This window comes from Leptosomus discolor, chromosome 2 (assembly GCF_034619465.1).
Source record: "Leptosomus discolor isolate bLepDis1 chromosome 2, bLepDis1.hap2, whole genome shotgun sequence".
Classification (NCBI taxonomy): Eukaryota; Metazoa; Chordata; class Aves; order Leptosomiformes; family Leptosomidae; genus Leptosomus; species Leptosomus discolor.
In genome coordinates, this window is record NC_141392.1 from 86,178,433 (window position 1) to 86,194,014 (window position 15,582).

Below are 15,582 nucleotides of genomic sequence, written 5' to 3' on the forward strand. Positions count from 1 at the left end.
ATCTGTAAAGTCCTGACTTCCACCTTCCCAGGAAGTCACATTTCAAGCTGGAAATGCCATCATTTTTTCTACGTGGAGCAATAGGGCTTCTAGGGTAGGTGGCATTTTCTACCCCTCATTTTCTGTGTGGATCTTAAAAATCCCACTGTGAACTGGAAAGGGGGAAGTCAGTTCCTTGGGGACAGCCCAGAGCCAGGCACAGGCTTGTGGCTGTGCTGGGATGCTGTTGCCCGTCCTTCCCGTCCTTCCTTGCCTTTGGTTGCTTTGCTGCAGGATGCTTCTGCTGAGCCTGTGCTCTTTTAGGGACTAAAAGAGCCATTTACCTTTGCTTGCAGCAGACATGAAATCTCAGCAAGAAGGCAAATGCCTCCGATTTTTTCTGGTGGGATTTATGGAGGCTGGCTAACCTTTTGGGCCGCCACAGGAGGAGTTCACTGCTCCTCATGGAGGACAGGAGGGGACCAACTTTGCCAGCTCAGCAGTGTCTAGTTCTCCTTGCAAACCTGCTTTGCTGAGCTGAGCGGACGTCATTGATGAAATATGAACAGCAAGCAGTGGAACAAAAGCCACTGTAATCCTCAGATCTGTTGGTAGCCATGCAAGAACAAAAACGAGGTGAATGCAGAAAAATTGCGTGTCCAAATACCGGAAATTAAAAAGCAAGTTGGGGGAGGAGGGGAAGGAAAACTGGAACAAACGCAGCATTTGGCAGGTTTTGTCTTAAAAACACGATGCCTGCAGGAAGCCGGGTTATTTATACAGGGTTTCAGCGTAGCAGTTAATAATTGTAATTGCCTGGTTACCTCGTGAAGCGCAATAGTAAAGCCTTTGACATTGAGTTCTTTCCACAGCCCAGCAAAAGCATCTCTGGATTTGAAATGTTATGGTATTTTCTGGGCTGCACTCTCTACTACCCCGGTGTAAGGATGCCAGTGATTTTATATGCTGTGCCATGCTGGCACGCAGTCACGGGCAGTGCCGGAAGCCCTGGCATCGTCAGCCCTGTGGAAACCACAGCAGAGCATCCGTGAGCTGCACTGGATGTTATCCGGCCCCGTCTCCTGAGCCTCCTTCTTCTCCAGCTCCTTTGTCTTCTGATTTAGTTCTCTTCCTCAGAGTGCAGCCTTGTGTTTTCCTAAATTGTCTCTGACAGAGCCTGTTTCTTCCTCTCCTACGCTATGCGAAGTATAATAGTAGGGCTTGTAGTGAGATGCCTTGCTGTGAAGTATTCCTTGTTTATATAAAGTAATTACAGTGTATTTAATGCACTGTGTATTTAATACACTGTATTATATAGTTTATTCACATAAATAAATTCTGCTGTGTTTGGAAAAGAGGAGTATTGGTGTAATTTACAGGTCTTTGTAATTTTTCTGTATTGTTGTGTTTGCTTGTGTATTAATTGCAGCTTCGGAAAGTCTGAACCACTCCTCTAAGCACCCTCTGAATTAGAAATTTCAACACGCATCTACATTTTTTGTCTATTTTGGTATTTCCTAATGTAACTTGGAGGCTACTAGAGTTTCTTTCTTCCATTCTAGAAGTTCTTAAACTGCTTTTTGTTTTCCCTTTTTCTCCCCACTTTGGCTCATGATATGCACCTAAACAGATCTTTCACAGACTCTTCTCTCACAATTTATATTCTGTGAAAGCTTTCCCACTCCTTCCTCCCCCCTCCTCACTGCGCAACACTTTCTTCTTTTTTTTTCTTTTTTGATCTGGGGGTCAGTTTAGTTTTCCTTTTGCAAAAATATGGGACTGATTTTAATTTTAAATTACAGTTACACTTAATTCTGGTGATTCTCTTGGGTTAAAATCTGTTCGTTTCTTCCCCGCCAGTTTCAGCATGGCTTGCACAGGCACCCAAGGAGAGAATGCAGCATTTCTGCTGAGCCAACCTCCTGTGTCACCCTTCGTTACTGCGTTCCAGGTTCCTTAAGGTGCAAATTGAATTGGAAAACCAAATGTATTGCAGTATCAGATACCACAGCCATATTTCCCTTTGCTTTATCTTCCAGTTCATGCCTGAGCGTTTAAACTGCTAATTAGTGCCGCTGATTTTTATGTGTTCTTTGTTGATTCAGTCATGTCATAGCCGAGTTGTTCCTTCAGAGAAAAGGTGATTTGAAACATGCTCATCTCTAATTTTCTTTCCAACACCTTCACACAGAGTCTGACCTCAGCAGCCAGAAAGTTCTCTTCCAGGCTTTTTCACCTATGCTTGCCTGCAGGTACTCTCTGGGCCATAACTTTGAATTTTCTGTGTTCTCCAGCTATGCCATGGGCAGCCTCTAACATCAACAACATGCCCCAAACTACGTAATTAGTTAGGAAAAAACGGTCTCCTTCTGTTCATTAAGGTGTTTTCGCCAAACAGTGGCACTTCAGCTGTGGTTCCTCCAGTTTAATGAATAGTATTATAGACGATATTCTCTTAGTGGTTTAATAAACTAGTGTTTTACTTGAATACAGGTTACCAAGTGAGGTTTTAAATTAAGGGCTCTGACAGGTATCGTGTGGCAGGTTTGCTAGCAGGGTTGTAAGAAGTTCGCGGCTCCAGACCAAGACCTGTTTTGCTGAAGGTGTTGCTCCACGGTGGAGTGGCAGAGGGGTGTGCCCCAGTGCCCGCATGGCTGCCCCGCTGGCAGCCCCTCGCTTCCATGCAGACCTGCCTCCCTTGGCTGCCGAGCTTCTTGTGCTTGGCTGTGTCAGGAGGAGCAGCCATACAGGCAAACGTTCCCTTATGCTCAGTAAACTGCTGTGGACGGTAAACCCCAGAGCTGCCCAAAGGGCTGTACTGGAGGACATCTGCCAAAGACTGATGGCTGGAGTAGATGTGATTCAGGTGGTGCGTCCCTGCTGTCCTATAGCCTTTCAGTTTTGCAAGCATATTCGTCTACATTTGGTAAAGATGCCTGCTGTTTACTGCACTGGGATGTGTCAGCAGCGAAGTATGGAGGCTTATGTCTGATGATTTCTACCTTCATATCATAGAACCATAGAATGGTTTAGATTGGAAGGGACCTCAAAGATCACCCAGTTCCAACCCCCCTGCCATGGCAGGGACACCTCCCACTAGACCAGGTTGCTCAAGGCTCCATCCAACCTGGTCTTGAACACTTCCAGGGATGGAGCATCCACAACTTCCTTAGGCAACCCGTTCCAGTGTCTCACAACCCTCAGGGTGAAGAACTTCTTCCTGGTATCTAGTCTAAATCTGCCCTCTCCCAGCTTCCAACCATTATCCCTTGTCCTATCACTGCAGGTCCTTGTAAAAAGGGTCTCCCCAGCCCTCTTGTAGGCCTCCTTCAGGTACTGGACGGCCGCTATAAGGTCTCCCCAGAGCCTTCTCTTTTCCAGGCTGAACAAGCCCAACTCTCTCAGCCTGTCCTCATAGGAAAGGTGTTCCAACCCTCTGACCATCTTGGTAGCCCTCCTCTGGACTCACTCCAACAGCTCCATGTCTTTCTTGTGTTGGGCGCTCCAGAGCTGGATGCAGTATTCCAGGTGTATTTTGTGAAAGGTGTGACAAAGTCAGCAAAATAATTTCCCCTTAAAATTATCAGGGATGGGAAGGATGCTGAAAATGCCCAGGGAAACTGTCAGGATTTCCAAAAGTAAATTCTTCATTTTGATTTGAAACCAGTCTGACTTTTGAAAGGTCAAAAGAGTTTCAGTTGGGCTTGAATAACTCTGAAATAAAACTTGAAGTTGTGGATTAAAGTAAGCATTGCAGTTGGATCAAAGATTACTTTATTTTTACTTCTATTACTCTGAATTTTATTTTTTTAATTTCTTAGATGTCTTCTGATTCTGTCTTCCCCTTTGGTTCATCTGACATTATTGGCCCCAGGCTTGGGGGCCAGGATTTTGGAGAATGCTTCAAAGTTGGGGCCATTACTGCAGTGAATTTGATTCGGAAAAACCCAAGTATGCGTGTGCCTTAATTCTTGCACTCTACCCCTAAGTCACGTGTGGTCGAATGCTGACATAGCCAATAACGTGAGCATCGATCCACCGGCTGTTTACGCCATCTTTATGCTTGACAATCAATTCTGAGCCACTTGCCTCGCTGTCAGTGCTGACGCACTTCTCACAGGGCGATGGACGCAGTTTGCAATCATTGCTCCCCATCCTCAAGGCGAGTCTAGCGTGAATGACCTCCCCTTCCTCCCTGCCTTGCCTCCTGCGGTCGCACCTGCTGCCTGGGAGTGTTGTGATGATCTGCAGGCAGTGAGGGATGTTGGTCTCTCCCTCCCTTTCAAGTGGGGAGGGAGGAGGCCCTTTGAAGTGCTGCCCCTGCATGTGTTCATTATGCCAGAGAGAGGAAAATGAGAAGTAGCTTGGTTTCCTCCTTCGATATGTTAATACTCTCACACAGGCAGTCAGGGCTTCTAGTGTAAATTGGTCATCTGGCTGAAAGCTGGGATTTCAAGGGGGAAGGCTGAGGGGGGCACCTGTGCTTTTTTTTTTTTTTTTTTTTTTTGAAAGCAGAAAATCTGAAGTTGGACAAGCACTTCTAATGTAGCATCTTTTGTAGAAGTACTGCTAAAGGGAGTTAAGCATCTCCTTGAAGCTCTCAGCCTGATGCCTCAAGAGGCTTTTGTGGAAGATGCACTGGAAAGAGATCGGGATGCCCCTTAGCCCAGCTTTGGTGTGGCTTTGCTGGTGGCAGCTTTTTCAGTGGGACTTTTTGCTGAAAATAAATAAATAAATAAATAAAATTAGGTAAATCATCCTCTCAAAGAAAGGAGCTGTGTGTCCAGGTTCTGCCTTCCCCTGGTGTGCATTTGTGCCCTGGGGTGCCTGTTGTGGTGGCCTCCCACCCCTGCGATGTGATGTGATGTGATGCGATGTGGGAGATGCCAGACTGTCACTTGGACTTCGGATCATTCTTCTGCCCAAATCTGTACATGTTACTTGAAGTGGCAGAATGTTAAACTGGGGCCAGCAGGGTATCTGCTTAATTAAAAAAGTGGTAAAGTGGTTTTAGAGCAAAAACAAAGGCCTCTCTTCATCAGTCTTCTCCGTCAGCAACTTGTACATTCCTCTCTTGTTTAAAAGCCCAGATAATACAAATGCCTGCATCTGATGCTTCTCACCCAAGTTGAATTTTTTAAAGAGTGTTTACTCATTTTAGGAGCTCCATGACTTTATGAGCAGGTAGGGGAAATTCATCTGTAAGCAGCTGGTGAGAGGACATTTAAATGCTCTTAAAGAGGGGGAAATGCAGTAAAATACTGGTGTGGCATTGGCTTACAAAAGTACTCTGCTGTTCATCATCTCTTCTTCTGACTTTTTCCTGCCTCCTGCATGTTCCCACCCTGTGTAAAAGGATCATGGTTTCAAAACAATTCCTGACTGTGCGCAGGCTTACTTTGTGCATATATAGGGACAAACCATGATATCTAGCGCTGTTGATTTTGCACATGCCACTGACCTGTTTGAGCCTAGTAATGTATTTAAATCTTTCAGAGAGTTTTCCAAAACCAAATGAGCTTGAGCTAGGAAAAACAGGATCTGCCAGGCTCCACCATCCCAAGTAAAAATAACTACGTAAATAACGGGGAAGTCTCTTAACTCTTAATGGAATAACAGCTTTGGTGACTGATTTTGGTTATCAGATTACACTCTGAAAATAACTTCTGCTCTATACTTACAATCGGCTGTAAAAGAAAAAGAATACAGTGTGCTCTAATTTTAGCAAATAAGATTAGAGTTAATATTTAATCCCAGAGACCTTCTTCAGGCAGTGGAAAAAAATAGCAGCAGTTAACTGTCACTAATCTTATCTCCTCTTTCCAGCATGTGTTTGATTATGTAAGTTGTAGTGACAGGAACACGCTGGCTGAGTGAGAAGTTAGTAGTTTGTTTGCTACATCCTTGAGCTTATTAGACAAACTTCAAGGCCGAGATGGATTTAAAAGGTCTCCACACATGCCTCTAGACTGCGATAGCAACACTAAAATATTAACAAAATGGATACCACGGTAGGCTTGCTACAAAACAAACCTGATCTCCTTCTATGACAGGGTGACCCGCTTGTTGGATGAGGGAAAGGCTGTGGATGTCATTTAACTCAACTTTAGTAAGGCATTTGACACTGTTTCCCACAATTTCTCCTAGAGAAATTGACTGCTCTTGGCTTGGATGGCCATACGCTTTGCTGGATGAAAAACTGGTTGGATGGCAGAGTCCACAGAGTTGTGGTCAATGGAGTTCAATCCAGTTGGCGGCTGGTCCCAAGTCATTCCCCCCAGGGCTCAGTACTGGGACCACTCCTGTTTAACATCTTTTAGCAATGATTTGGACAAGGGGATGGAGTGTACCCTTAGGAATTTTGCAGATGACACCAAGCTGGGGGGAAGTGTCGATCTGCTTGAGGGTAGGGAAGTTCTATAGAGGGATCTAGATAGGCTGGATCGCTGGGCCAAGGCCTGTTCCATGAGTTTCAACAAGGCCAAGTGTCGGGTCCTGCACTTCGGCCACAACAACCCCCAGCAGTGCTACAGGCTTGGGGATGAGTGGCTGGAGAGCTGCCAGGCAGAGAGGGACCTGGGGGTGCTAGTCGACAGCCAGCTGAACATGAGCCAGCAGTGTGCCCAGGTGGCCAAGAAGGCCAACAACATCCTGGCCTGTATCAGAGATAGTGTGGCCAGCAGGAGCAGGGAGGTGATCGTGCCCCTGTACTCAGCTTTGGTCAAGCCACACCTCGAGTGCTGTGTGCAGTTTTGGACCCCTCTCTACAAGAAGGACATTGAGGTGCTGGAGAGGGTACAGGGGTGGGCTACCAAGCTAGCAAAGGATTTGGAGCATGTCTCGTGTGAGGAACGGCTGAGAGATCTGTGATTGTTTAGCCTGGGGAAAAGGAAGCTGAGGGGAGACCTTATCGCTCTCTACAGCTACCTGAAAGGAAGTTGTAGTGAGGCGAGGGTCAGTCTGTTCTCCCTAGTAACAAGCAATAGAAGAAGGAGAAATGGCCTTAAGCTGCACCAGGGGAGGTTCAGGCTGGATATTAGGAAGAATGTCTTTACTGAAAGGGTTATCAGGCATTGGAACAGGCTGCCCAGGGAGGTGGTGGAGTCACCATCCCTGGAGGTGTTTAAGAGACGGGCAGATGTTGTACTTAGGGACATGGTTTAGGGGTGTTGGTAGAGCTAGGACAGAGGTTGGACTCAATGATCTTGGAGGTCTCTTCCAACCAAAACTGTTCTATGATTCTGTGAAAACAGTATGTGAATATCGGATTGATTTTGGGTTCTGCAAGAAACGGTCATATTTCTTCTATGTTTCTATCCAATTGTTTTGAATTAATATTTAGTTTGGGATTTGATATTCAGCATGTGAGGTTTGATTCAATTTTCCTTTCTTCCTTCCCCACAAAATGGCTTAATAATTAAATCAATATTTGGAGGTTGGAGATGAGGGGTTTCTAGCTGGTGTTAGGTGCCTGGTGATGAATTTAACCTGAAAATCAAAATACTAGAAGTACAATCCATAACCCTACAAGCAGCTTGCATGCTTCACAGGAAACCCATCAGTTCTCCTATTGATTTCAACAAGACTGCTCAAACGCATAAAGATAATAATCTGCACCTGTGCTGCTCCGTCAGGACTTCTGTGTTCTCGGTGGGTCTGAAGGTCTGACCATCTAATTTGCCCCCAATTCAGTGGGATTTAGCAACTAATGTTCTGCAGATCTCATTCCATCCCTGGAGCAGAGGAGGGGGCTCTGCCCTCCCATGCCACCACCAGTGAGCTTGTTCTTTGGATATGGCCCAGGCCTGCTTTATTTGAAATGGAACAATTGCATGTATGTTTGCTGTTGAACTTTGATGCTGTTTTCTAGATCATTGGCACTGTGTCCTCATCAACACAGAAATTAGGGCTGGGAAAGTCTCCCAAATTATCAAAGCCCACCTCACCAGAACAGGGTTGTGCTTTGTTAGTTTTGCTTTGCAGACTCAGACATAAAGTATCCATCATCTTCCCTGGAAAGCCTTCCAAGATAGGACTGCATTCACTGTTAGATTGAGAGTAAGGAAAAAGTCCCTACGTTTTTCATTTCTTCAGTTTCTTCTCGCTGCAATCAGCAATAGCACCCCATAGCAAACTAAACGATTCTTCTCTGTTCTTGGTGTTAGTATGCATCAGATTACTGTAAACATTCCCTTGCTCCTTTTTAGATATTGCCTTGCCAAGTTTTACATTCCTACATGTTTACAGTGATCTTTCCTTGCCCTTAATCACTTTTCCCCTCTTTAAATTGAAGTCAGATTTGCTGGCATTTTGCAGGGGTTGACCTTCCTCGCTCCAGATGCAGCTTTTCATACAGATGCCATTTGGAGCAGGGTTACCAGACATCCATGTTTCCTTTGGAAATAACCTTTTTTTCCCCCCATAAGAAATACTGTCTGTGCAGAATTGGAGGATTTTGTCTATTTGTCTGGGTTTTTGAGACATCTGGAAGTCTGGGCAGCCAGCTAATGAGCATGCACTGATGAACTCTGCAGCACACAGCAAGTCCAGCCCATCCACAGAAATGTCAGACCTCTGCATGTGCTCGGAGGCCACGTCCCATGTGTTCAAAACAATGTGGAGGCCTCCACAGCATGCTTGATCAGCCGTGATGGAGGAGACCCGATAGAATGGGGAGCCAGAGGGAGTTCACCCACAGTGCTCTATCTCCCATGGCACCTGTGGGTGTGCATACAACTACATTTAACATAGAATTTCTGCCCTAGAAGTCCCTTACGAAAATATAGTGTTCCTAACGTGGAAGTGAGCTAACCCTCCTCCTGATAGAATAGTGCATGCCCGGTACTAGAAAAATGCTGTGCTAAAAACAGTCTATATTTGCATCTGTAATACCGCCTCCTTTACTAGCATTTCTCATTGCTGACTCTCATCTCAGCTTCTTATTCTCCCATCTGACAGTGATCAATGTTATTTTCTTGAATTAACCAGTTTTTCATTAATGATATAATATCAACCAGAGAAGGGAAGGTAGAGAGTACAACAGTGATACAACTTTTTCTCCGCAAGGAAGAAGCATTACCTGGAATCCATCAAGGACATCTAATGAGAGGTGATGGAGGAAAATAAGGGAAGGAAGATTTCCTCACAGGGAGGTTTTAAGTAGAGTCTGGCAATGATCTCCCAAAGGAAGTAGTGGAAGTCTGGTCACTTAAATCAATTAAAACTAACCAGAGCATCGCACTCCAATGGACACTGTTAGGAGAAAGGCAGTGTCAGACTGAACTATAGCAGATTTCACATGCTTATTTTGTGCAGAGCTGCTGTTTGTATTTTGCCAGTAAATTCAATATGGCTAATGCTGATTAACAACTCTCTTGATGGTGATTATATCATTGCATTATTTCCAGACCATTCCTCAATACCATAAACTCATGAGGACATGGACGTACGAAACACGTCCCCTGCCTTGGCTAGCTCCATCTGAAAGACAACCAGCAGATAAAGGGCTGGAGAACTTTCTTTCACCTTAGCGGTGGTCAGGCTTGTTATCACCACAACGCTGAATTGACATAGACCTCCACACCACATGCTCAGCATGGTGTACCTGTGGCAGCACAGAGAGGCAAGAGCTGCACGTGGACCCCCGGTGCTTGATCTCTTGGATAGCTGTAGAGCAAGATGTTCCAGGTGGCTTAGGTAGGGCTGCAGTACCCGTGTCTTCTGTGCGCTAGGTGTGCAGAAGGGTTTTAATGTGTACAAGACCAGCTGGGGACAGGAGCAAGACAAAGTGATTCATCCTTAGACTTGGCGGGCTGTTTGGCATGTTTCAGGTACGCAAGAGAAGTCACCTCCTGGCCTGCCTCGAAAGATGAGGGAAAGCCAGCCTCCAAGAAGCTGACATCTTTGCTTTGCTGTTCTTGTCTGCATGGGCATTGTTTTGTATGTACCTTTTACCTGCTCTCTGCCTGGTTTTCTTGTAGCCAGTCATTTCCATTTAAACAATAGAAATGGGTAGAAGTTGGAATAAGGCAAATGTTCAGAGGGCAGGGAAACAGGGCCTTGGCATCTAAGCTTGGGAAAGGTGGAGGTTTCCACAAATTGACCTGTCTACTTAAACATTAATTTATATGGAAAATAAGGTTTAAAGGCAAACAAATTTTGGACATAGAGCATCTTATTTACAGTAGGGGAAAAAGTAAACATGTGTTTTACCCATCCAGCAAAGGTCTCTCTCATGTGTAAATGGAGACTGTTATATCAGAGAAATGATCTGTTTCCTTCTGCAACACAGATCAACTTGGTTTCACTGTTTTCACTGGGATGCATCAGTCAGGTCACATCATTTTAAAAGACTGTTTTTACTTCTTCCTACAGAAATGCGTGTGTGATGGTAATACACGCAGCTTCGAAGCCTTTTCTTTCCCAGTATGCGGTGTTTGTAGCCACGCTCCAGCGCATTGATTCCAGCCTTCTTGCCAGAACGCATCAGATGCGGGCGGTCCCAAAGCTGGTGGAGCTGAGGCAGGGGACCTGTCATGGGAGTCGAATCAATACATAGACAGCTTCAGGCGACAGAGATTGTGCTAGCTTTCACACTTGGCAGCGAGCTTTGCATCCGTTTGTTACCAAAGTTATCGTTTGTGCAGTTTCAAGCGTTGGCACTTGAGAGATTCCTCCCTGCAGGCAATGACAAGCACCCATTGCTTGAAAAGAAACTTTCCCCCTCTGGATCTGAAGATTGTGAGAGTGAGGGAAGTTGAGTCACTGGGTAGGATCTCATAAGGAAGGCAAGGTGCATGTTTGACCAGTGTTGTCATCATCCCTCACTTGAGGCAAGTGCTGGGCATCGTGGGGAACCCACGGCACAGTCTTAGGCTCTGCTTCCGATCCATCCAGCACAGAGCAGCTGTAACAGCGGTTTTGCTGCTGTTTGTTATCACAGCGGTATATTGGGAGCAAAAACCTGAGTCAGCGTGGGAGAGAGCCTTGCTGTGGGGTGGTATGAGTCAGCCCGAGGCTCTGCAGCATGCCTGCTATGAGGCGAGGGACAGGCAGGTGAAACCCTGGCCCAGCACAGAAAACGGTTTTAATTTGCTTTCCAGTCATTCCACCTAGTGGCCAAGTGACACAACTGCCAGGAGAGCTGGGTTTGTGCTCCAGAGTCCTTCCTCATCAAAAGGGGCCCACAAACCCCAGATGGTATTTATGGCTGCTCCTGCAGACGTATGCTGCTGCTGAGCGTAAAAGATGTGTAGGAATATGTAAGCCCCCACACTGAAGATCTTATCAAAGGAAAATATTGGCCTGCGAGTAGCTCATTAAGTTCCTGAGCAATTTTGTTAATCATGCTGCATAGATAAAATGCAGATAGGCCTTTAGTGAGCTGATAATCTAACAAATAGGCAGAAAGTGTAACACTGATAAAGCAGAGATCGTTTTAATAGCCAGCTGTAAATCTAGGCAATTCTGTACCAGAGGCATATTGTAAAACAGGAATGTGCAAGCGTGTAAGTATGTGCCTGAAAATGCCCTGTTTCTTAAAATAGCGGATACAGCAGTAATACTATGTATGGAAAAACTATTGGGAGCAATTTTAGAGGTGTTTTAAAATATTTTTCTCTCCATCAAAGTCTGCACCGCTTCTGGTATCTTCATAATCCAGCATCACAAGTGCAGATCTATGAATAACAAAGGCATGTTTCTGGAAGTCAGGCTTTTCTATAAAAATCTGTGAGTTCTGACACTGGTCCTGAGGCAGCGTAGGAAATTTGTAGGCTTTTCATTGGAATGAATCAAATTATTCCCTCAGATTTAGGCTAATCACGAAATAGACCGTCACAAATTCATGGCCTGATGTATCACCAACCTCTTGAGCAGCTTCTTGCTCAGTGGCGTTAATTCACTTGGCAGGACAGGGAAAAGCAGCTCAGCTTCAAGGTATCCTATAGCTACTGGATGGGATATCCTTCTGAGGAGCTGGGAAACGTAAGTTTGAATCCCCACAGCCTGGGTAAAGGCACCTGGTCGCCTACTTTCTAGGTCCCTCTTCTGTTCTTTAGGCTATTTTACAAAAAGGGGACAGCTCTTGTTCGCTTTAAAAGAAGAAACTGAGCTGGGAACACCTACCAGAGACACCTACAGCCAGAAGGAGGTTGTGGGCTGTGCAGCCAACCTCACTTAGGCATGCAGGTGTTTCGCTGCTCTGAATCCCACCTAGATGCCTGTCCTCAGTATGCAAAGCACAGGGAAATCAGATTTCTGAATACCACTTGCAAGCGAGGCAAGAAGGTGTCTTGGTGAATCGAAACTGAAGTGACTTGCTAGGGTCATGTAGAAGGTGGTTGGTGCAATGGGAAATTGCGTTGTGGTCAAATCACTGAATCTCCTTGGGGAGAAACCTGTATCCTTGATGGTGAGCCCCGGTTTTGAGGCAGCCACTTGCTGCTTCATGAAGAACAGAGTACCTTTCCAGTACCTTTGTGTCCTGCCCGTTGGGGGAAAAAATGCAACAGAAGTTAGTGCCAGTGCATTTTTGGTCAAAAAAGAGACAGTGTCTATAGTTTACCATGTAGCTTAGCGAGTTCCTTGATACTTACATGTGAAGATATCACTGTAAAAAATCTGGAGGGAGAAAGTGTATATTTTTTAATATATGATATGTGAATATAAAGTATGGATGATATGATAAGAAAAAAGGACGAGTACTGGTGCGTAACTCAGACCTGGAACAGTCGGTTGGAGACAACTCTCCTGGAAATAGTTGTTACTCTTTCAACAAAGAAAATGGTGGAAACTTAAGTACTGAGGGGGAACTCGAAGTTATTTGTGTCACTTGAACTGTGAATGTGGATGTCTTTCCTGTTAGCTGTACCTTGGACTCACTAAAAGCAGGAACAGTATGAGGAGAATAATCTCCATGGGATGGAGAAAAGAGCTGTGCAGTCAGTACTTACCTATTGCTTAGTCAGCAATGGCTTGCAAAAATTGGTGAAGTAAAAAAGAAACTGGTTTGCTCTTGAAAGAGGCAGAAGGATTTTTCTGTTGGATTTTGCTATAATATTAAAAGTTTCGTTCCCACAACACTTTGGGGATTTAAGTGGTATCTTAAGCTTGAAACCACTGTTCACCAGAGCTTCCATCAGGGCAGAAGAATCAAAATTGAATTGGTACTTTCATGGTAGTGTGTTGCATCACAGTTAAAATAAGATCCATCCAACAGTTATCAGTATCCACACCAGTCTGGTTTTTTAAGTCTTTTATTAGAGCAGAGGGTTATTTCATAGGTCTTCAAGATATTTGGGAAAAACAGTACTCAGCTCAACCTGTACAATGATGTACAGGAGCAGCATAAAGGGAGCAGTGCTAGTTACTGGATGTAACATCATTGCTGGCATGATAGAAGAATAACTGGTACTGTGTAATATTTATTTCTGGATGCTAGATCTGTTAGGTTGTCTATGCAATGGAGGACTTGGGATGATAGCAAGAGCTGATTGTAATGCTGGCAATTTCCCTCTCTTCTTTTTGCAGGTCACTGTCAGGGGATTTGGTCCATTGTTACAGTTTGCCTACACTGCTAAGCTGTTACTCAGCAGAGAAAACATCCAGGAGGTCATCCACTGTGCTGAATTCCTGCGCATGCACAACCTGGAGGACTCCTGCTTCAGCTTCCTTCAGACGCAGCTGCTGAACAACGAAGATGGCCTGTTCCTGTGCAAAAAAGATACCACCTGTCAGCGCATGCACGATGAGGAGAACTCGGATGGAGAAGAGGAGGAGACGATGGAATCGGAGACGTCAAAAATATCTTGCCCAAGAGAGAGGATGCACCAAGAGCCCTTCAATTTTGAAACCACTGTTGCTGGAGCAGACAAAGGCGAAGGGATGCTGCCTGACTCTGACATGCTGAGAGACAGCAAGGACAATTTGGACAAAGATGCAGTAACGCGGTACCCCAGATACAAGAAATACCAGCTTGCTTGTACCAAGAATGTCTACAACACATCACACATCAGTACCTCAGGTTTTGCAAGCACATTCAGCGAAGAGAGCTCTGGAAATGGCCTCAAATCGGGACTTGCTATGGGGCAGATAAAAAGCGAGCCTCAGAATGAAGAGAACGATGAAGAAAGCATCACACTTTGCCTGTCTGGAGATGAACCTGACATCAGGGATAAAGAAGGGGATGTTGAAATGGACAGGAAACAGCCAAGCCCCACTTGCGTTGACAGGCCAAAAAGTGGGTCCTCTCCTTCTTGCTTGCGGTCTTTCTTCAACAGAACAAAAAGCATAGATTTGGTTGGCTTCCCCAGCACTTCCCAACAGCACTTTGGCAGGAGTCCAGCATGCTCTTTTGAAAAAGGGACAACTCAGGGTGACCACAAAACTGATTACGTCCCTTTCACAGGGAACTATGGACAGTCACATGCCATGCAGAAGGATGCTTCCAACTTCACAGTGGGATCGCCACTCAGGGGGCCCGGCTTTGAAACTCTCTGTAAGCAAGAAGGGGAACTGGACAGGAGGAGTGTTATATTCTCTTCAAATGCTTGTGACCAAGTAAACACTTCGGTGCATTCATATTCTGGTGTGAGCAGCTTGGACAAAGACCTCACTGAGACTGTGCCAAAGGGTCTGTGGGCTGGTGGTAGCCAGTCTCTCCCCAGCTCTCAGACCTATTCGCACAGCGGACTGACAGCTGATCACTTGCCGGGAAGGATGCGGCCGAACACCAGCTGTCCGGTGCCAATTAAAGTTTGCCCTCGCTCTCCTCCTTTGGAAACCAGAACCAGGACCTCCAGCTCGTGCTCTTCCTACTCATACGCAGAGGACGGCAGCGGCGGCTCTCCCTGCAGTCTGCGTCTTTGCGAGCTCTCCTCTTCCCCTTGCTCCCAAGGCCCCCGATTCCTGGCGCCTGAGCACCAGGAGCCTGGCGTCGTGGGGGATGGATTGTACAACCCAGTCCGAGCCCAGATTAAATGTGAGCCATCCTATGGAACAAACTCCAGCGATGAGTCTGGGTCATTCTCAGAAGCAGACAGTGAATCATGTCCTGTGCAAGACAGAGGGCATGAGGTAGGGATTTAAGATAAGTACATATATCGCAGTTATTGTGACCCAATTAATCGCTCCTTGATTCTCTCGAATGACTTGGCATTTCCCCAGCACTTTCTTTGTTTATAGAGGCAAAGAGTAATTTCTGTTAATTCCCTCATCAGCTGAGGGCGCGTGGTTGACTTCATGTAAATAGATCTGCTTGACCTCCGAGGTGTGTGGCACTTACCAGAATTTGGGTATGGGACAATAGCAAACTGCTGAATGATGAATGAGAGCACAGTGATGTGCTTAGGAGTCTGCTAGCAGTGTCCTGTCCTCTTCTCTCCCTCACCCACTTGCATGGCATAAAGCACTGCTCCTGATCCTTAATTTGCAGAGGTGGGTCCAGCTCCGCTTGTTATTGCTTCTTGTGTGTTTGAGCAACCTCAAGCCGTGCCTTCGCTGACACCGAGGGTCGGGCAGCCTGCTCGAAGAGTCCCTGCTGCATATTGCTAACAGCCCAAATAGAGGAGGCAGACGGAGTGGGAGGAGAAGGAGGTGTGAAAT

At 45.7% G+C, this 15,582-nt stretch overlaps 1 protein-coding gene across 1 annotated transcript in view; it reads left to right on the forward strand.

Moving 5' to 3' along the window:
- BACH2 (BACH transcriptional regulator 2) overlaps nt 1-15,582 on the forward strand; it is a 49,198-nt gene that overhangs the window by 16,831 nt on the left and 16,785 nt on the right. Inside the window, exon 2 of the mRNA XM_086461372.1 lies at nt 13,510-15,054. Coding sequence (XP_086317498.1) covers nt 13,510-15,054 — 1,545 coding nt within the window. The remainder of the gene's footprint in view (nt 1-13,509; nt 15,055-15,582) is intronic.